Source organism: Lynx rufus, unplaced genomic scaffold, assembly GCF_022079265.1.
Source record: "Lynx rufus isolate CCGP_SWC_20201006 ecotype Redwood Valley unplaced genomic scaffold, mLynRuf1.p SCAF_2, whole genome shotgun sequence".
NCBI classification, from domain to species: domain Eukaryota; kingdom Metazoa; phylum Chordata; class Mammalia; order Carnivora; family Felidae; genus Lynx; species Lynx rufus.
Window position 1 is genome coordinate 208,128,603 of NW_025814834.1, and position 22,424 is coordinate 208,151,026.

The 22,424-nt window shown below is 49.7% G+C and overlaps 1 protein-coding gene across 10 annotated transcripts in view; it reads left to right on the forward strand.

Moving 5' to 3' along the window:
* The first annotated feature begins 3,501 nt into the window (after window positions 1-3,501).
* TMCO4 (transmembrane and coiled-coil domains 4) overlaps window positions 3,502-22,424 on the forward strand; it is a 93,279-nt gene continuing 74,356 nt past the window's right edge. For 6 of the 10 annotated variants that reach the window (XM_047082720.1, XM_047082725.1, XM_047082729.1 and 3 more), the window contains exons 1-4: window positions 3,519-3,584; window positions 8,333-8,412; window positions 12,708-12,867; window positions 17,917-18,094. In XM_047082720.1, the coding sequence (XP_046938676.1) occupies window positions 17,925-18,094 (170 nt within the window). In that variant the 5' untranslated portion in view covers window positions 3,519-3,584; window positions 8,333-8,412; window positions 12,708-12,867; window positions 17,917-17,924. Of the gene's footprint in view, window positions 3,585-7,080; window positions 8,413-12,707; window positions 12,868-17,916; window positions 18,095-22,424 lie in introns of those variants that run through there. The other 4 variants (XM_047082723.1, XM_047082722.1, XM_047082724.1 and 1 more) reach the window with 4 other exon arrangements.

The window sequence follows — 22,424 nt, forward strand, 5'->3', positions numbered from 1 at the left end:
TGCCTAGCCCATAGAGGGCAGTCAACAGAGATAAGTCCCTTCCCCAGCCTGGTTATAGCAATAGCTTCCTAACCAGTTGCCTGTGTCCACGATTACCCCCGGGTCCTTGCAAGGAGCCAGTGGGATCCTTTTAAAAAGGTGGGATCATGTCATATCACTGCCCCGGACCTTCTACAATTCTCCATCTCATGCAGAATAAAATCCATAGGCAAGGCCCTATATCAGTGGTCTCTGAAGCTAAGCACACATCAGAAATACCTAGTGAGGTTGTGAACAATGCCTATGCCTGACCAGACCCCAGACCAACAGAATCAGAATCTCTGGGGGTCAGGCTCAAGTAGAATTGTCAGATAAAATATAGGATACCCAGTTACATTTCAGATACACAATGAATTTTTTTTTTTTTTATTTATCTTGAGAGAGAGAAAGCACCAGCAGGGCAGGGGCAGAGAGAGGAGGAGAGAAAGAGAATCCCAAGCAGGCTCCACACTGTCAGCACAGAGCCTGATGCGGGGTGAGGGCTCAATCCCACAAACCGTGAGATCATGAACTGAGCTGAAATCAAGAGTCAGACGCCTAACCAGCTGAGCCACCCAGGAGCCCCTGAATAATTTTTTAATAGAAGTATGGTTTGGGTAACAGTGGGACATGCTCACACTAAAAAGTATTTATTTGCTGTGTACCTGAAATTCATATGTAACTGGGTTGTCCTGTATTTCTATTTGCTCTAATCTGGTGACCGCAGCATCAGCTTTTTACAAAGCTCACGGTGATATAGGGCCCTCACTGCCTCCCTACTTTCGTCTGTTCCCCCGCGCCCCGCCCCCCCCCCCCCCAGCTCTCTCCTCTGGCCTTTTCCTTGAAAGTGTCAAGCACATTCCCCCTTGAACACCTTTGCAGTTGCTGGCTTCCTCTCACTTCCAATGTCCCCAGCAAGCCTCCCTGACCACTGTGATAGCATCCCCTCCGTCAGTGCCCTTCACCCTGCTTCCCTTTTTCTTGATAACACCTCTCCCTGGCAGATTATCTATTTGTTATTCCTGTCCGTCTCGCCTCTCCCCCATAAACTAGAATGCAAACGCCATGTCTTTGCTGGAAATCCTTCGGTTCTTTCCCTGGCTGTATCTGCAATGGCTAGAACCTCACCAACTTTCAGTAAATTCTGGTTGAAGTAGGTAGTGTGTATGAGAAGGCGTCTCCTTCCAGCACAACCCCCTAAACATTCCTTTGGGAGGAGCTGATAGAGGCCGTCTTAGTAGAAACGATGTTTACCGAGAGTAATGGCTTATTTTTTCTGAGCGTGTCTTGCGTGCTACTGTTCAAAGCACTTTCCCTTTATTTTCTTATCGAATCCTTATCGATAAATAAAATCGATGTTTCATTTTATATTTTTTTAAACTGAGTTGAATCCTCAGCAGGATTTTTTTTTTAAGTTTATTTATTTTTGAGACAGACAGAGACAGAGCATGAACGGGGGAGGGGCAGAGAGAGAGGGAGACACAGAATCGGAAACAGGCTCCAGGCTCTGAGCCATCAGCCCAGAGCCCGACGCGGGGCTCGAACTCATGGACCGCAAGATCGTGACCTGGCCTGAAGTCGGATGCTTAACCGACTGAGCCACCCAGGTGCCCCTAAAATTGATATTTTAAATAAAATATCGATAAAAAATCCTTTATTTTCTTATCGAATCTTACAACAATCCTTGTAGGTGTGGAGGCCATAATTATCCTCAGTTTACAGATGAGGAAAGTAAATTCTTCAGTGCACAACACCAAACCTCGACACTTTCAAAAGCCTATGCCAGAGGGGTAAACATCTTTTCTCCACCTTTCCTACCTGTAGCCTTGGTTATGGGTTAGGTCCTGTGTGCTGTTCCGCGGGGGTGGCTGGGGTGAGAATGGTTAAGTGGGCATGGCTGTAACTGAATCCAGTGTCCAGAGTCAAGAGTGTTCAACAAAGGGTCTCTAAGCAAATTAGAGACCGGGCAAAACCACTGTGTGGAGTGGTGCCTGGTCCAGCATCGTTCCACACAATCTTGCTGGAAGGGGCCACCAGACGTTGAGCAAAGGGGGGGCTGCCTGAAGCTTTTCTGTTGGCGTCCGCTTCCATATGGTTATTACTATTCCATCTTGCACAAAACCCGCATGATCATGCATAAGCCCCTAAGCCCCTGAAGAGTGCACACCATTGACCCATTTGACCCTCACAAGAGCCCTGTAGGTAGGTAGAGCAGCTCTTCTTAATGATTACTGGCCAGTGGGGCAATGAGGAGCTGGAAGCATAGAGCATTCCACAAGGGGCATGAGTCAACGGCTCTGCCCTGGAAGCTGGTCTCTGACCCTGTCCAGTGCCTTTTCCATTCATGGTATTGAGCGTCTTCACCAGGAGAAAGAGCTTTGTGGCAATTCTGGCTTTGTGGCAATTCTGGCTTTGGCTCCGGCACTCATTAGCTCTACAGCTTCTGCACAGCCTGGACCTGATCCTCAGTTTCCTGTCCTGTAGAATGGGTATGATGAGAATTCACAAGGTTGCCAGAAGAATAAAGAGCCATTCTTGCATTCATTAAATTCTGGACACCTACCAAGTGCCCAGCACAGTCCCCGAGGCTGGGCACACGGCAGAGGACAAGGTAGCCGAGACCCCCTACACTCAGCGTTCTTAAGTTCTAGTGGGGATGATGACAGACAGATTGTCAAATAAACAAACAGGAAAATAAATTAATCCCATACAGTGGTAAGTACTACCATTAAAAGAGAACAGAAGCGGCACCTGGTGTGTGATTCTCTGTGCTCAGAACAGTACCTGGCACACAGTAGGTGCTCAGTAAATATTTGTTCAATGACTGAATGTGGCTGGTGGTCAGGGAAGACTCACAGAACCTCCCTGAGTGGAAAGCTAGAAACAGACGCAGGAAAAGGCAGGTCTCCGGGCAGAGCGCCAGGCACAGAAACCCCAAACGGAAAGACCCGGTGACTGGCCCAAACTTAGCGTTAGACAAACCGAAAGAAGAATCACACAGGCCATCGCTATGTCAATACTCCGTAAATTTCAAAGTGCTGTGTACACATGCAGCAAGGTTGTTTCTGTGGCTGGCTCCTTGATGTCACACGCTTTACTTTTGAAGATGTCCATCCAAGTGCTTTCTGGCCCTCCACTCTGGGACCAAGCCCCAGGCTAGCAGTGTCCGCAAGGTGGAACCTCGAAGGGCCTTCTCTCTGGCCCTGAGGTCCTGCTGTTTCCTGGAAGGCCAACAGACCCACACACCGCGTTTCGCGCTCGGGTTGGCCCGTCACCTCCTGACGCCGGCACCCCTGTCGTGGAGTGGCGACCAAGAGAAAAGGGCTGCGACACTTAGGAGCCTGGGTCCCGGAACGCCGAGCCACACACAAGCTCGGGAAGGTCTGCGCAGGCGGCGGCACCACTCGGGCAGGAAGGGCGGGGCCGAGCGGGAGGGGTGGGGCGGGGCCGAGCGTGAAGGGGCGGGGCTGCCGGGAGCTCGTTGCTGCGCCGGCCGCGGAATCGCCCGAGCGGGCGGGGGGAACCGGAGGAGTCCTTGCCTTTGCCGCCGCTGCCGCCGCCGCCAGGTAAGAAGTACGGGTTCAAGTGGGCCGCGGGTGGAGCTCCCCCACCCCAGGGCCACTCCCCGCGGCTGCCCGCACGAGGGTTGCCTCTGCGTGGCCCGGCCGACCCGGCCCCGCGGGCCTTTGCCCCCCCCCACCCCACTCTCCGCCCTCGTGGGCGCCAGGCCTCCCGAGGAGTGGCCTCACACTGCTCCCAGCGTTGACTGCAGGTGTCCAGGCTGCCTAGTTGTTGCTTGGTTTCTTTCAGAAGGGAAAGTGCCTCTAGAAATTACGTAGGGCGACAGATGGGGAAACTGAGGCCGGGCAGAGCACTCAGGCCATTCCCTGCCTCCCGGCTCAGGGCTGTGAGCCCTTAAAGGTTGCCCAGCTCCTCCCTTGGCAAGTGAGGACGCTGCTCTGGTCCTGGGAGAGGAAGGAACTTGCCCAAGGTCACACAGGGTCGCGGGCTTTCCCTTGTCGCAAATGGCCCCTCCACGAACCGGTGAAGAAGGCCTCCGGGCACCCCTGATGTCCTCTCTCCTTGCCCCTGCGGCTTTCTGAGCTCACAGCACACCTTCAAACTGAGAATTCCAAGGTGGGGCTGGGAATTCCTTCTGGAAAAAAGCCCCCAATTACAGATGGGCCATGTTTCTCACCCTGCCACCTGTTGACAGAGTAGGAAAGAAGGACCAGCGCTACTAACTTTTGAGGGGATTTGACCGCTAGGTAAACAGGCTGCGAGAGATGACTTCCCCAAGACAGTACCCCTAGGGAGGAGAACATTTTAAAACCTGGGTTGCCTGTGCCGGGCACAGAGACAGAGTAGGCGTTCACCATGTCCTTTCTCTGGAGCCACAGCTGGGAGTACAGCGGGGCTGGACTCCGGGCCTTAACCTGAGACTAGTGCCTAACACGAAGTAGGAGTGAACGTGTTAGTTCTCTTTTCCCTGACTCAGGGTTTATTTCACTGCAGAAAATATGAAACCCCGTTAAGCTTTAGGGCTATCCATTCATTCATTGGACAGATATTAACTGAGCACCGACTGTGTGCCAGTGTGTAATGTTCAGGCACTGAAAATACAGCAGCGAACAAGGCAAGTGCTGCCCTTGGGGAGTATACTACAAAGAATGGAATAAAATCCTGCTCTTGGGGAGTGGGGGGAGGGTTGGGGAGGGCTGAGCAGAGAGGAGAGACCATTGGAATCTTACCAACTGTGAAGTATGTGAAGAGGGCAGAGAGAGACTGAACCTCAGAGCCTCAAACCCTCGTGGGCGTCTATCTAGATGCTCAGCCAGCCTGAGCGTTCTCCCCAACTCCCCAGGGATTTGGTAGGGGGGTGGGAAGGTCAGTGGATAGAGAGCGGTCCAGCCAACCTCAGAGTCCATAAACCTGGCATTGCCACTCTATAGCTGTGATGTGACCCCCCACCTCTGTGAGCCTGTCATTGTTATTCAGCAGGGGTCATAAAAGTGCATAGCGTTGATGATACCACGTCCGAATGCTTCTCAAATGGTAAAGCATGGTCCAAAGTGTGGCCTGTATCAGAGGCCTTGCCAAGTCAGGTGTAAGCAACGGTGTATTTATTCAGAGGCTCCGGTGTCCCTGTTGGTAACCTGTTACTGCCCTCAGTAGAGAAATGTAAGAAAGAGGCAGAGGTGGGGGTGTCTGACTTCCAGGCGAGGAGGCTCCCTGCCTGGCTGGAGAAACGGAATGTTTGCAACAGTCAGCATTTCAGCCTTTACAACCCTTGCTGTCACATTCCACACACACGGATTGAGCGCCTTCTCTGCCAGGCACTGTTGTAGGGAGCATCAGGGAAACGACACAAAAGCCACTGCCCGGTGGAGCTTTTTCTGGAGAGACAGACCACAAACAAGTAAACCTGTAATCGATCCATTGTGCATTGGTGACAAGTTTGATAAGAAAGTTACAGCAGGGTCTGCTGGGAGGGAGGAGGGGTGGGGCCCGCTCTTTTGCTGAGGAGCCTGGGGGGAGAAGCACTGATGTCCTGAGCATTGTCCACTCTGACCCTGACCCTCCTAGAGGAGGAGACTGGCACTTAAGCAGCTGTTAGACCCAAAAGCAGGTGAGGGGCTGGCCAGAGAAAGCCTGGGGGGGGGGGGCGTGGGGGGGTGTCCAGAGGCAGCAGGCCCCAGTTCAGCTGCACAAATCCAGGGAGGCTCATGGCAATCCCTGAGCCCCTTTGATAAAGTAGAGAAGAATTTGGAGTTTGAAGTCACACAGGCCTGTGGGGGTGCATCCAGGCATCGCTATTTGCCAGATGTGTGGCCTTCACCTCTATTGGCCTCAGTTTTCTCATATGTAAAATGGGGACAATGATAGTTTCTTCCTCATAAGGCAGTTGTGAGGCTGAATTGGGCTCATGAGAACAAGCTGGCAGGAAATCTTCACTGATTTTAATATTAAACTGTACTTTTGAAATAGGACATCTTTTGGACACCGAGAGATCGGCATGAGTTGAGGCCCGAGGTGGGCATCCCAGTGTGGGCTAGAAGCCGCAGATAATGCAGTTTGGCTAAGGCCTGGCTGGAAGAAAGGGACTGGAGGAAAATGAAGATGGAAAGACAGGTTAGGTCTGTCCCACAAGTGCCTGGGCTGGCTGCAAAACGGGGTGCTAGCCTGTGGTCAGATGGGAACTAGTGAGAGTCATCTAATTTGGTGGCTTTCAATTTGTGTTTGAAATCTTTTGGGCCACGTCAGGACATCAGCTAGACTAAAGAGAGTGGTGCAGCATCATAGCTGAGACGGCTACCTCTGGGCTAAGGCCCGGGTGCATTTAAATCCCACATTAATTGCCCGGTGACCTTAACCTTCACTTCTCACAGCCTCTCTGTCTCTCTCGTAGATTGGAGATACCTACCTTTTAGGGCTGGTTGGGAGGAAATGAAATGATGTGTGCAAGGGGGTGGCACACGGCTAGCACCGTACCGAGAATTTACTGTTACAATTCTTTAAAATTTAATTGTGGGGGCGCCTGGGTGGCTCAGTCGGTTAAGCGGCCGACTTCGGCTCAGGTCATGATCTCGCGGTCCGTGAGTTCGAGCCCCGCGTCGGGCTCTGTGCTGACTGCTCAGAGCCTGGAGCCTGTTTCGGATTCTGTGTCTCCCTCCCTCTCTCTCTGACCCTCTCCCATTCATGCTCTGTTTCCCTCTGTCTCAAAAATAAATAAACGTTAAAAAAAATAAAAAATAAATAAAAAATAAATAAAATTTAATTGTGATAAAATAACATAAAACTTACCATCTTAACCACTTTTAAGCGTGCAGGTCAATAGTGTTAAGTATATGCACATAGTCGTGCAACCTGTCTCCAGAACTTTTCCACTTGCAAATCTGAAACTCCGGATCCATTAAACAGCCGTCTAGTTCCCCTTCCCCCAGCCCCTGGCCACCATTCTGCTTTCTGTCTCTATAATTTGGACTACTCTAGGTACCTCACATTAGTGAAATCATGCAGTATTTGTCTTTCTGTGACTGGCTTATTTCACTTAGCATAATGGCCTCAAGGTTCATCCATGTTGTAATATGTCAGGATTTCCTTCCTTTTTGAAGGCCGAGTAATATTCCATGGGATCGATTCCTTTCTTACTGTTGTTCGTCCATTCATCCATTGACGGACTCTTGGGTTACATGCACCTTTTATTTAGCTGCTATGAACGTGGGTGTGCAGATGTCTCTGACACCTTGCTTTCATTTCTTTTGAGTGGAAAATACCCAAAGGTGGTATCGTGGATTATTTTACTGTTATAATTTGAAGGTGGGGCATTGAAGGTCCCCACCGTATCTCCCCTCGCCCACCGGACCAGGAGAAGTCCCTGGGGCCCTTTGGGGCCGTTTGAGAACCAGTGGATCGTGTGGATCATTACAAGCTTTGCCTCCCCACCCCCACCTCCTTCCTCGGCAAATGTGCCTCACGTTATATTCTAGTTACTCCCAAGCAGAGACCACCATTCGTTCGACAAATGTTCGTAAGTGCCTACCGTGCTTACGTAAGGGCAGGAAGAGCTAGACACTGAGCCGTAAGTGTAAACCAGAAAATGATCTAGTAGGTCAGACGGTGATTCGTGCTGTGGACCAAGTGCAGGCGCCAGGTAAAGAGGATTGGGATGGAAGGCAGGGACAGGGTGGTCTCACCGAACCGTGAGATTTGAACAGAGACAGGAGGGAGGCGAGAGAGCTGGCCGTGCGTTTGTCTGCAGGGACAGCATTCCGGGCAGAGGGAACAGGCAAGTGCAAAGGCCTTGAGATGAGAGCGTGCCTGGTGGGCTCCAGGAGCGGCAAGGAGGATGGTGTGGCCGGAGCAGAGCTAGTGACGCGAGAGGGGGTGGAGGGCAGAGAGGCCAGGGGCCGGGTTGCATATGGACCAGGCACCACTGGAAGAACTGTTGAGCATGGAAAGGGGATTAGTAGAGGTTTGGAGCAGAGAAGGGACATGAGCTGACTTCAGGGGGAGACGGAGCTCGACTGGCCACTGCGTGGTGGACAGCCAGGGGGGAGAGCAGATGGAGCAGGAAACCGGTGGGGAGACTCCCGCTGGGATCCACCTGAGATGATCTCGGCTTGTACCAGGGTGCTAGTCGGGGAGGAATGGGGCGACCACAACGTGGAAGAGATGTCATGCAACCTGAGTATCTACCCCAGGGGCACGCTGTCACCCTACTCCACCACCTACTATCCTCCAGGCTGCTGAGGTGAGATGGAATAGGAACTTTCCCTCTGGGCCAACGTCTCTTTTTTCTTCCGGTCTGTAGTGGAATTGTCTGAAACCCTCTGGGTTCTTCTGTTGCCATGGAGACCTCCTGAGATGCTACATTTGCCACTGGCTTCCCATGTAAGTTCCAGATAGAGGTATAGAATGAATGGGTTTCTCTCCTAAAATGCTGGAGGGGATTGGGAGGTGGGGAATGAACTGGAACTGTCTAGAATCCTCCCTTCTAGGATGATCCCAAGAGTGTGTGGGGGGGTATGGGTGTGTGAGGGCATGAGCTCAGAACTACCATCTTTAGAGTTTCTGGCCTAAGAACGGTGCTGTGGCTCTATTTGTTGTGAAGAATTTCTTCGGTCACATGCTTTTCTTCCTCCTTGGCTTCAACACAGTTCATTCCCCAGCCCTCCCGTAATATTGTAGTTATCCCACTAGTGATGCTTATTTTATTGTACTTCAGTCTCATTCATAAAAACTCAACTGTAACCAGTCAACCAGAAAAAGAAGGAAAGAGAGAGAAAGAGAACACTTTCCCCGCCCTCTCCACACACATACATTCACATCAAATTTGACCTTGGCGTTCACTGGCTGCTCCAAGGGGGGAGAAAAGTCCATAATGGGCTGGCGTGTAAGAAAAACACAAGAAATCCATCCTTGCATGTGATCTTCTAAAGAAAGTCTCAGGTCATGGAGTTTTAAGGGTGATTTAAAGGACGTCCAAGGATAATATTGATCATACTGGTTTTCTCCTCGGTGCTGACTTTGGAAGTTTTCATCCCCCCCAAGGAGAAATCCCGCTGTGTTGTTTATGGCGTTAGTTAACGATTATCGGTTGAGTGCCTACTGTGGGTGCATGCAGAGCCGAGGACAGACGTGGAGTGGCTCTCTGCCCTCACTACTGACAAAAATGGCTCAACCAGTTTTTGGTTTTGGTTTTGTTTTTTTTCGGTGGTAGGTAATGTAGCTGGCTAGATAAAACTCATAATCACAGACCATCATGACAAGGCCCGCTCTGGCACGCCTGGGCCTGGGCTGTGCAGGCTAGCCACGGCTGAGTGTTCACCCTGTTCATTCTCACTATGTATATGTTCTTTCCCTGCCAGTTGGTCAAGTGCAGGTCAAGTGCAGGCCTTTCTCGGAGTTCTTGGTATCTCCACAGTACCTGGACTAGAAGCTACTCTGTCCATCGGTGACCTCCAAGGCCGTGGGTGCTGCTGGACCAGCTGTGTGCACACTAGGTGGCCCCAGGGCATGGAGTCACCACTGGCCCCGACCAGCAAGGTCTTTTTCTCACTGCAGGAATCCAGCTCTCCCTCTCGAAATCGGTTTAGCTTCTCAGACATACTTGGGCATCTCAGCTCAACTTGGACCGGATCCTGATGCTAAATCAGACCAAGGGGCAGAGTCCCCTGTGAGGACCAGTATACACAGTTCAAGGGTACATCTCCCAGCCCCACCACACTCCCTCAGTGAGCTGGGGAGCTGCCACCACACTCCCTCAGCTGGCATAGTTGGGGGACCCAACCCATGCAAGTGGACAGTCCGTAGGGTTGGGACCAGGGGCTCCTCCATCACAACAAACTGGGTAGGTGGGTCACACTACCCCCTGTCCATCTTGTTGATTACAAGACCTGTTTATTGGTCAACGGAATGGGACTTAACTGGGACCTCAGCCCCGTGGGCTTGGTGGGCCACATGAGACCAGGGCTTTCTGAGATAAAGCACTCCTTTTCTGGGGCAAGAGCAACGTTGTTTTTAATTAAAAAATTTTTCGGGGGGCACCTGGGTGGCTCAGTTGGTGAAGCCTCTGACCTCGGCTCAGGTCATGATCTCACCGCGTGTGAGTTCGAGCCCTGCATCGGGCTCTGTCTTGACAGCTCAGAGCCTGGAGCCTGCTTTGGATTTTGTCTCTCTCTCTCAATCTCTCTCTCTCTCTCTCTGCCTCTGCCTCTCCTCCACTCACACTCTCTCTGGCTCTCAAAAAAATGAATAAATGTAATAAATGTTAAAAAAAAAAAATTGCTTTTCTTTTCAGGGCTCCTGAGTGGCTCTGTTGGTTAAGCATCTAACTCTTGATTTCAGCTCAGGTTAAGATCTCACGGTCGTGAGATCGAGCCCCACATCGGGCTCAGTGCGAAATCTGCTTGGAATTTTCTCTCTCCCTCTCTCTCTGCCCCTCCCCAACTTGCATACACACTCTCTCTCAGAATAAATAAATAAACTTAAAAATACAAAAATTGTTTTCTTTATGAAAGCATCAATATGCTCAGGACAGAAAATGTCAAAAATACAGAAAAATAGAACAGAACCCAATAAGTTCTAGTCCCACAACCCTGCCACCAAGAGATAGTGACGTGACAGCAAGGAGCCTGACGTGGGGCTCGATCTCATGAAAGGCAAGAGCAGAAAACAAGAGCTGGACGCTTAACTGACTGAGCCACCCAGGCGCCCCTCCTAGTGATCTTTTTGTTCTGTGAAACTGTTTTAAAAAACATACCTGGAAGGTCGCGGGGGGTGGCTCAGTCGGTTAAGCAGCCAACTTTGGCTCGAGTCGTGATCTCATGATTCATGGGTTCAAGCCCTGCATCAGGCAGGCTCTGTGCTGACAGCTCGGAGCCTGGAGCCTGCTTCGGATTCTGGGTCTCCCTGTCTCTCTGCCCCTCCCCTGCTCGTGCTCGCTTGCTCTCTCTGTGTCTCTTCAAAAATTTTTAAAAAACAAAAAACACACCTGGAATCATTCCAGTGATATACTGTTAACCACCTCTTTGGAAAATAAAATCCATCATTTGTAGCATCAGCCAATTTCTGTAGTAGAAATACTCCCACTGTGGCCCATCTCAGGCTGCCAGTGTCCTGTTGAAGCAGCTCTCCCCAGCCAGTATGAATGAGCCTGTGTCAGCAACCCATGTTATAAGTTAAAATCACGTCCTGGGGTGCCTGGGTGGCTCAGTCGGTTGAGCGTCCGACTTCGGCTCGGGTCATGATCTCGTGGTTTGTGAGCTCGAGCCCCGCGTCGGGCTCTGTGCTGACAGCTCGGAGCCTGGAGCCTGCTTCGGATTCTGGGTCTCCCTCTCTCTCCGACCCTAACCCGCTCGCATTCTGTCTCTGTCTCTCTCAGAAATAAATAAACATTCAAAAAATAGAAAATAAAAATAAATAAAATCATGTCCTTTTTTTGGATCATAAAATCAACACATTACTGAAAATTCACAAAACATAATTAATAAAGAAAAACACTTAAGATGATCCAGAATCCAAGAGCCCCCTGCTTCGATTAGAGACACCCACCGTTGCCATCCTGATAGAAGTCCTAACAGTCTCCACTCTCCGGACAGATACATGTACTAGATATGCATTTCTTCAGAATGCAAAAGCAACACGTATGTATGGCAGAAAAGCCTCAGCTATCTCACCTTTCATGGAGAATTTGAGAGACTATTTCTCCAGCCATTTTGTCTCTTCTGCATTTTTTAACATAGTTGGACTCACAGCTTGAGTCTTGTAGTTTGTAGGCATGGTGAAGGCACTTTGCCATGCCCCATAGGAAGGGCATCTCCAGGAGAAGGACGTTATCCCTGATAATTCCTTAAAAAGGATTAAAGAGGTGGGGCGCCTGAGTGGCTCAGTCCGTTAAGCGTCCAACTCTTGATTTCAGCTCAGGGCATGATCTCATGGTTCGTGAGTTCGAGCCCCACCTTGGGCTCTGTGCTGACAGTGCAGAGCCTGCTTGAGATTCTCTCTCCCCTCTCTCTGTGCCTCTGCCCCGCTCACTCTCTCGCGCTCTCTCTCCCCCAAAATAAATAAATAAATAAGCTTAAAATTTTTTTAAGGATCAAAGAGGCAGAAAATCATACTCTGGTTCTTTGGCATGGAAAATGGCCAGTAGGAGGAAGCGCGGATTATCTGAGGTTGTGGGGAACCCTCGGTAATTCCAGATGCTTGCTTGGCCCCCTGTCCCATCTCCCCTGCTCATCTGATGCTCCAGCAAAGTGTAAGAACAGGAGCACCTCTGGGGAGAGAATTAGCAGGAAAATACGGCTCTTGCTTAAGCCTAAAAGCTAGTTCATTCATTCATTCATTCCTGCAACAGACATTTTCTGAGCACTCCCTCCGTGGCCGGTATGTGCTCAGGGCACAAGGTACAGCTATGAAGGAGATCTGGTGCCTGCCAGCTACTTCCAGGCTAATCGTGGAGCTGGGCGCTGCGACCACATCTCAAGTTAGGAGAAGTCAGAACAGGGATGTTAAATGAGACAACAAATGCACGAGCCCAGGGGAAATGCCAGGGCTGTGCTCAGTGATGGCCGCTGCCTGCCGTCCAGCAGAGAAAAGTATCCCAGGTAGGGGAACCTACTGGGGCGAAGGCCCAGAGGACAAAGCATTAGCTAACCGATGCCTCTTTCTCTCTCCTCCTCCTCCAGATCCCACACCCTATGGACCCACAGGCTGGTTTTTCTGGTTTGCTCCCCCCAGGGCAATTTGCATATTTCTCCAAGAACCTTCCGGAAGCTGAGCAGCCTGTTTCCAGACTTGGAGAGAGGAGAGGCCAGGGGAAGCCAGCAACTGTTTTCTGAAATCTGGGTACGTGTTATTTAAGGTTTCTTTTTCCTCAAACCCTCACCATTATTTAAAATTGTCTTATTGTAAATATGAGTTTACTTACTGTCTGTCTCCTTCCCTGGAATATGCCTCCATGATGGAGGGCTGTTGTCTGTCTGTCTTAGTCTCCGCTGTTCCCATAGCGTGTAGGATGACGCCTTCCACGTAATAGGTGCTGATATGTATTTATTACATTAATTGCTTCTTGATCTTTTGGCCAAGATCAAACGTATATTTATTAAATGAACTAGTTCTGGGTGCCTGGGTGGCTCATTCGGTTAAGCATCCGACTCTTGATTTCAGCTCAGGTCATGATCTCACGGTTCATGGGTTCGAGCCCTGTATCAGGCTCTGCACTGACATTGCGGAGTCTGCTTGGGATTCTCTCTCTCTCCCTCTGTCTCTGCCATTCTCTCTCTCTCTCTCTCTCTCTCTCTCAAAAGTAAATAAATAAAAGAATGAACTAGTTAATTTGGGGTAAGGTGAACATTTGCTTTTAATTCACTTGGAACTTAAGGTTTTTGCCACGCTATAGAGACATCCTGCTGCTTTTTAAAAAGTTCTTTATCTTAAAATAATTATAATCTCACAGGCAAAATATTAGTACCAAGACATCCACCCGTACCCTAACTCAGCTCCCCGCCCCCACGGCCACTGCCTTCACAATGAAGTCTGACCCAGCATCTTTTTGGTTCTTCAAAAGCATCTTCCCTCCGGGGGCGCCTGGGTGGCTCAGTCGGTAAGCATCCAACTTCAGCTCAGGTCATGATCTCGCGGTTCATGAGTTCGCGCCCCTCATCGGGCTCTGTGCAGACAGCTCAGAGCCTGGAGCCTGCTTCTGTCTCTGTGTCTCCCTCTCTCTCTGCTGCTCCCCCACTCACACTCCGTCTCTCTCTCTCTCAAAAAATAAATAAACATTAAAAGAAAAAAAAATTTAAAAGCATCTTCTCTCTTGTACCTCTGGGCCTTGACACGTGCTGTCCCCTGTGCCCAGAACATGCTCTTGCTGTCGACCTCACCCCTGTCTGACCGCTACCTTCTCTCGGAAGCCGGTTCTGGGTGGCAGGCCCCTGTTTGTATCCCTCCACCCGTGTTGCCCTTACGTCTATCCTGCTGGCTTGTCATCGTCTTTTTACTCGTCTGTCTCTACCACCGCACGGCTTCCTCTACGGAATACCCTCTCCTATCCACCCACCCGGCTGTCGCCCTTGCTTCCTGCAGGCCTCCGCTAGAGCGGTCCCTTTCAACTGCACACCGTCGTCACCCCCTCCTGCCACATCACTTCCCATCCCCCTCATCCGAATGCTTCTTCCCCGATGATCCCTTCATGGATCCGACCGTCAGACCTGACTGTGACTCTGGTTCTGCCACTTACCAGCCACATGATCTTGGGCAAGTTACTTAGATTATTATTATATATTGCTGGATTGCTGCCTGTGTCCCACCAGAACGCAAGCAGGGAATTTGTCAGTTTGTCACCTGATCTGTCCCAGGGCCCAGACCAGGGTGTCACACATCACGTTCCCTTCTTCATTCACCCAGCACATATTTATCGAATGCCTGCAATATTCCACAGCCTGTTCCGAGAGCTAGAAGCATGGCAGTAAAAAAGAAACAAAAAACAAAACAACCAGGGGCCTCCCTCAAGCTTATGTTCTATTGGTATACATGGGTAAATAAATAATTTGCATGTATATTATTTAAGATGGGAGTAAGTATAAAACTAGAACAGGGTGCTAGGGTAGAAGGGCAGGAGTACTTGAGCCTGAGAGGTCAGGGCGGGCCTCTCAGAGGAGGTGACATTCAGGCTGAGGCAGAATGATGCGAAGGTCAGAGGAAGAGTGTCCCAGGCAGGGGAACGGCAGGTGTAAAGGCCTGGAGGGGGGACCAGCTTGCATATTTGCAAGCACATCGATGGCCAGCCAGTGTGGCTGTAGTGTAGTGAGCAGGCCGGGTTGGGGGGGCGTGAGATGAGTCCAGGGCCAGGCAAGGGCCATCCTAAGGGGATGAGTGTGCGTCCTGGTGTGAGGGGATGCCTTTGGAGGCTTTAAAGCAGGCGAGTGACATGATTGGTATATATGACAAAAGGGCCACTCCAGCTGCTGTGTAGAGAAGGGATTATAGGACATCAAGAGTGTATCTTGTTGAATGAATGAGGCAGTTTGACCTGATCTGAGCTTTTTTGTGCCCCAAGCTCATCCCCTCTCCCCTGTGGATAGAGACAGGCCAGCTCGTGCTTCTCTGACTGGAAGGCTATTTATTCTTGAACTGAGAACTAACATGGGGCCCTCCAAGTACCAGCCCGATAAAATACCATCTTGGGCTCTTCTGGGTGAGAGGCACAATTACCACGGCCTCTGAATGGAGTGGATTAAATCACCAAGCCTGCCACATCATGGCTGGGTGCTGCCCCTACCCCTTCGTTTGTGACTTGTCCCCTTTGTCCACCACCACGGTCTGGGCTGATCCTGTGAGCCAGGGAGATCTGCTGCGAACCTCAAACTTGGGTTTCTGGAGCAACCATTGGAGGCCAGTCTTGCTGGGTGACACTGGCCACGGTCTTAACCTCTCTGGGCCTCGGTTCCTTCATCTGAAACAAGGGAAGAAGGATCCCTGTGCATATGTAGAGGAAAGAACCCAGGGTTTGGAGCCGGAAGTCTGGTGTGACTTTCATTACTTAGTTACTGTGTAATTTTGGGAAAAGCCCTTGGCCTCTCTGAGCCTGTTTCTCAGCTACAGGAGGGAATCCTAATAGCTCATGTCCTTCTTAACCGTACGTAGTAGTTGTGAGATTTAAGTGCATTGTAAAGTGCTTTGCAAATTGTTATGTTTCTACCCAAGTTGACTTGTTGCTTCAGGGTTACTTTGAAAAACTAACGAAATATTTAGTTTCACAGACTTTAATATTTAATATTGCACGGACTTTTAATAACTCCTCTGTAGAAGTACTATTTTGAGGATAAAATTGTTTTTTAAGTTTATTTATTTATTTTGAGAGAGCGCGCACGCACACAAATGGGGAAGGGGCAGAGAAAGAGGGAGAGAGAGAGCAGAGCCCGAGGTGGGTCTTGAACTTACGAACCGCGAGATCATGACCTGAGCCGAAGTCGGACACTTAACCGACTAAGCCACTCAGGCACCCCTGAGGATAAACATTTTTATTGCTCAGCTGGAGAAGAATGCATTTATGGGCCAAAGGCAGTGCTGAGTGTGGGTATTAGACTTGATATCTCTTGGCAGTTGTGATGAGTATTTAAACAGAGGTAGTGGCCAAGAGCTCTGGCTTTGGGCTCCAGTCTGCAATTTACTGGCTGGGTGACCCGGACTCATTTACTTCTCCTCTGAGCCTGGACATTATGGTGATGCCTGGGCTCATAGAGTTAGCCAAGACTGAACATGTTAACGTTGCAGCCCCAGGGCCTGGCCCCCAGCAACAGGCACGTAATGTTAGCTCTTGCCGTTATCTATACACCTTGCTGTGTGCCAGGCACCGTGCTGAGCATTTCAGTGATTTCTTTGTTGACTTTTTTAATGCATTTATTTTCTTAACAGACATCTATGTGGCACGGGCCCTTTGGCAGGCTTTGTGCTAAGTGCTTTACAAATACTAACCTACATGGCTATGTCATTTACTGCTAACCCAGTTCCTCCAGGCAGATAATGTTATAGTCCCATCGGCAGGTGAAGAAATGTGAGTGCAGAGAGGTTGAGCTGCCCAGGGCTCCATATCTATCAGATGGAGGTGCTTGGATTCGTGCCCAGGTTTGTCTGGTTCTGAGCCTGTATTCATATCCACAGTGCCCTGTGGTCGAGGCGGGTTCCCTTCCTGGTATCCGCTCCCAGGACCCCTCCTGCCCCTTGAATGCCTGGCTTGGCTTGGTTTGTTCCCTCCCCTGCCTTCTCTGCTTCCCCTTCTGCCCCTGGGAAGGAAGGAAAGAATAAAAGGAGGGGAGAAAGGAGACCTCCTCCCCTCCCTTCTTTCCTTCCTTTCATTAAAGCATAACATACACAGAGTGCACAAATCTTAAGCATACAGCTTGATAAGTTTTTAAACGTATTTATACACATGTAATCAGCACTGGGTGATAGAGAAGATTTCCATCACCCAGAAGCCTCACTGTGCCCCTTCTGAGCCAATACTTATGGCTTGCCATGGGCAACCTCTCTTCTGTCTTCTTTTACCTTAGACTGGGAAGGTATGGAATGAACTCAGTTCCGCAGATAAGTGTATCTGTTTATCATTGTGTCTGTGAGGCTCACTCCTATTGTTGTGGTTAGCCAGGCTTCATTCTTTTTCATTGTTTTGTAGTATTCCATGCTACAAATATGGCAAAGTTACCCATTCCGCTGTGGACAAACATGTGGCTTGCTTCCAGCTTGCAACTATTATGAATGAAGCTTCTATGAGCATTCATGTACATGCCCCGTGGTGGACAAAAGCCCTCATTTCTCAGGAGTAGAATTGCTGGGGTATAGAATTGCATATAAAACACGTTTAGCTTTAATGATAAAATCAAGCCAGTTTCCAGAAGGTTGTACCATGAATACTCTCATCAGCCGTGTGTCCAAGTTCCGTGTGTCCCTTATGCTCACCAACACTTCGGATTGTCAGGCTTTTAGTTTTGGCCATTCTGATGAGTAAGTAGCAGTATCTTGGGGTTTTAGTTTTATTTCTCTGATGACTAATGGTGTTGAACACCTCTTCGTGTGCTTATTGGCCATTGGATATCTTTCTATGAAGTGCCTGTTCAAGTCTTTTGCCAGTTTTTAAATTTGCCTCATTTCTATTTCACCATGACTTATAAGAATCGTTTATATACTATGGATACAAATCCTTTGTTGATACACATACTGAAAATATCTTCCCCCAGTCCATGGTGTGTGTTTTCACTCTCTCGAAGATGATGAAGGCCTATTTATCAGTCTTTTCTTTCAAGATTGGTAGTTATTGTGTCCATTTAAGTAACTTTGGCCTAACCCCTCAGCCCCGTTTGCGTTTTTCACTGAGATTTTTTTTTTTTTTTCCTGCAGGGCTGGAAATGGCCACGTGCAACAGTTCAAGTGAGGGGCTGCCTCCGGTGGCCGAGCCAGCCGTGGAGGGGGAGCCTCATCTGTCCGTGGGCCGGGAGCTGGCTGAGGCCAACCGCTTTGCCTATGCCGCCCTCTGTGGCATCTCCCTGCCCCAGCTATTTCCAGAACCTGAGCAAAGGTGAGTGCCTTTGTCCTTACAGAGGGAATGTCATGCTTCCTTGGGGAGGCAGTTACTGACAGCCAAGCCACCTGCCGGGTATTACTGGCAAAGAGGAGAAAGTCATTGCCCTTGCCTTGAAGGAGCTCACAGTCTAGAGGATTAGATAGCCTTCCTTCAGTACTCACTCATTCATACCTTCACCAGGCATTTTCTGGGCACCTACTTTGTGCCAGCCATGATTTGGAGTACATGGAAGGAATACGCAGATAAGATGGACAAGGCCGATGCTGTCCCTGCCCATAAACGGGACACAGCCTAATGGAGAAAAGATACTCATTCGTGCATGCAGCATGCCTTCGTTGAGCACCTACTCTGTGCTGGGTGTCGTGCTAGGCCCTGTGGAGAAAACAAGCAAGGCCTGGCTCCTATCCTCTAGGGGCTTATGGTCTGGGATGGGGGAAGGCACCCAAATAACTGACTACCATTATACTAGACAGATGGGGTAAGTGCCCGGATGAGTTCAAACCAGGTGTCATAGGAACAAAAGATTGATGGGTTTAATGACAACATTAGTATCTGTTGTTGCTGGTATCTAGGACAGACGTGTTTCAATCACACATTTGGAGTCAGAATAGCAGAGCTGTGAAAAGCCTCCAAGCCTTTGAGGGTTCTTGGGGAAGAGAGTTTAGAGGCAAGACGAGGGGGCGTAGGGAGGCAGACGGAGTGGTCCAGGGCCTGGAGCCTGCTTTGGATTCTGTGTCTCCCCAGGGCTGTGACCAGGGGGTAGGCGTGGGGGGCGGGGCGCACAGGTAAGACTTTCCTTGGGGAGAATGGAGTTGACTCAGGGACAGGTTGGATGCGTGGATGGGGCAGGGGGAGGAACTGTCTATGGCCCCAAAGTTCGAGGTGGAGGGTGGGGCTAGACGGACAGAAATACCATCACCGAGAGGGGAAGCGACAGATGAGGGCAGGAAATGACAGGAGATTTTTTGCATCTGCAGTATTTTCAGGACTTCCTCCCCAAAGGTCCCCCGTGAGTAAACTTCCCCATGCTTTAGGTCTTAGCTGGGTTTTTATTTGTTTTGTTTGTTTTTTGTCTTCATCCGTCCCGCTGAATACTTGAGCACAGCCCTCTACTTGGGGGGCACCTCCGGGACCCTCCCCACACCCTAGACCAGGGTGTTTCTCCAGCCACATGTTCAGCGACCCAGCCCTGCGACCACCACACTCTTCCCATACCCATCACCCCTCCAGTTTGGGCTCTTGGAGGGAGGGGGCTGCCTGGTTCACCTGTAAGTCCCCAGAGCCTCCCGTACAGGTTGGTGTAGCCGACAAGCCAGTACACAGTGGGGAGAACTTTGTGTACTTTGTTCACATCAGCAGATGTTCATGGGGCGCCCGGGTGGCTCAGTCAGTTAAGCATCCAGCTTTGGCTTAGATCGTGATCTCTCAGTTCGTGAGTTCGAGCCCTGTATCGGGCTCTGTGCTGACAGCTCGGAGCCTGGAGCCTGCTTCGGATTCTGTGTCTCCTCTCTCCGCCCCTCTCCTGCTCGTGCTCTGTCTCTTTCTCTCTCAAAAATAAATAAACACTTAAAAAAAAAGTTAGGGGCACGTAGGTGGTTCAGTCGACTGAGCGTCCGACTCCAGCTCAGGTCATGATCTCATGGTTCATGGGCTCAAGCCCCACATCGGGCTCTGTGCTGACAGCTCAGAGCCTGGAGCCTGCTTCCGATTCTGTCTCCTTCTCTCTCTGCCCCTCCCCTGCTCATACTCTGTCTCTCTCTCTCTCAAAAATGAATAAACATTAGGGGCGCCTGGGTGGCGCAGTCGGTTAAGCATCCAACTTCAGCCAGGTCACGATCTCGCGGTCTGTGAGTTCGAGCCCCGCGTCGGGCTCTGGGCTGATGGCTCGGAGCCTGGAGCCTGTTTCCGATTCTGTGTCTCCCTCTCTCTCTGCCCCTCACCCGTTCATGCTCTGTCTCTCTCTGTCCCAAAAATAAATAAACGTTGAAAAAAAAAAAATTTAAAAAAAATAAAATAAAAAAAAAATGAATAAACATTAAAAAATTTTTTAATAAAAAGATAAAATAATGTTTAAAAATTTTTTTAATTAAAATTAAAAATTAAAAATTAAAATTAAAATTAAAAATTTTTAATTAAAAAGACATTTGTTTTAAAATTTTTACAAACCCCACAAATGTTCATGAGCCTGCACTGTGTGCCAGGCCTGTGCTGGGCACCACCTAGGATGGCACATGGAGAAGTGAGTTATCATCCTGTGTGCCCCCAGCCCCCCAAACACACACACATCCAGGTACCACTTTAAGCACACATGCTCTTGCCTGGCCAGAAGCACTTGCCCTGGGGTATTTCCTTTCTGAAAGTTTACGATCCAGTCGTCGGTTCATTCCACGAGATCACTGTTTTCTTAGGCCTAAAACACATTTTAAAAATGACTGCAGTCATTTTACAACCCAGATATACTTGTTGATTTCAGTAATCTTTTTCCTTTTAAGTTTACTTATTTATTTTGAGTGAGAGAGAGAGAGAGAGAGAGAGAGAGAGCACCCAAGCAGGTGAGGGGCAGACAGAAGGAGAGACAGAATCTCAGGCAGATTCTGAGCCCCATCAGCACAGAGCCCCGCTCGGGGCTTGAGCTCAGGAATCATGAGATCATGACTTGAGCCGAGATCAAAAGTCAGGTGCCCAACAACTGAGCCACCCGAGGTGCCCCAGTTTCAGTAATCTTTAGAAAACCACTCTGGATTTTTTTGTCACGTGGGACATAAAAGCAAGCCTTTTTAATGTATTTATTATCTGAGCCATAAACATCACAGATAATATTCCCTAAAATTAACTCTGTTTATTAAGCGTGGAGAAATTAATGGGGTAGAGTAGGGGACCACAAACGTTTTCTGTAGAGGGCCAGATATTTTAGGCTTGCGAGCCACGTAGCTGCTGTGGCCGTCACTCAATTTTGCTGCCATAGCCTGGTAGGAGCCAGGAACAACATGTAAAGGATCAGTGTGGCTGTGTTCCAATAAAACTTCATTTACACGAGCAGGGCCAGCTTTGGGCCACGTGGGTAGTTTGCCGGCCCCTGGTGCTGGAGCTTTGGACTCATCGTGAGAAACGCTGGATTCCTGTTGAGGCTTTGTCTCGATATGGCATTGAACCTCTGCAGCCCTCGTGCTCCATCCGTGGGGAAGGGGGGGAGGGGGTGGTGCAGGATGCAAGGGGACGTTTGATGCACCTGCCCAGCCAGTGCCCAGAGCTTGGTGAGTGCCCGGGAATATAATCCCTGGAGAGGGGCAGTCTCTGCGGTGGTTAAACACGGCCCCTGGTGTCATGGAGATGGGGGTTTGAACCCTAGAGCTGTCATGTCACCTCTCTGGGTCTAGGTTTCCTGATCTCTGGACTGGAGTAAAAATAACACGTCCGTCCCTGGTAGGGGTACGGCGAGAAGTAAATGAGTCGGTGTGTAGAAGGTGCTTACCTAGCGCAGGGACTGACAGATAGTTGCTCTGTGATTGTCTTTTGTGATCACGGTTGCTGCTGATATCACACATTTCGATAAACCAACAACCACATTAGAAGCGATTACCAAAACCCCGCTGATCTAAACGCTGTTTGTTGATTAATCAATGGCTGTGCTGCCGCTTTACGACCATATTTATTCATTTGTTCCTTTAAAGAAACACACGCATAGCGCTTTATACGGGCCAGCTATTGTTCTGAGCACAAGGCCAAATGTTAACTTACTTAATCCGGTCGGCCACCCTGTGAAATGGGTTTCGTCATTATCGCCACCATTCTATAGACCAAGAAACTGAGGCACACGGAGGTTGAGTAACTGGTCCAAGATGACACAGCCAGTGACAGAGCTGAGATTTGAACCAGAGGCTGTGCTCTCTACGCCTCCACTCTTATTAGGAGATGCTTGTCTACATCCAAGACTTTCTTGTTGGACACAGGGCCAGGCCCTGCTTAGTTTACTCCGAAGGAATGTTTAGTTCACTACGTCGTTTCCTGCCTCCATACACACCCATGTAACCACCCCCGGGGTTATCCCAGTAGATTGCAGTGGGGTAAATTGTAATTGTAGTAGCAATAGCTAGCATTTATTGAAGGGTTATCAGGTGCCAGGCCCTATTACGATGTCACTTAATCTTTCTATCCAATCTCTGAGGCACATCCGCATTTTATAGCAGAGGAAAATGAAGCTAAGAGAAGTGAAGTAAGGACATGAACCCAGCCGCTGAGGGAGCCAGGACTCCCCGGGCACCGGACTTCAGAGCCTGACTCTGAAACCTATTCTCCGCTGCCTCCCTTGGCCACGTTATAACCA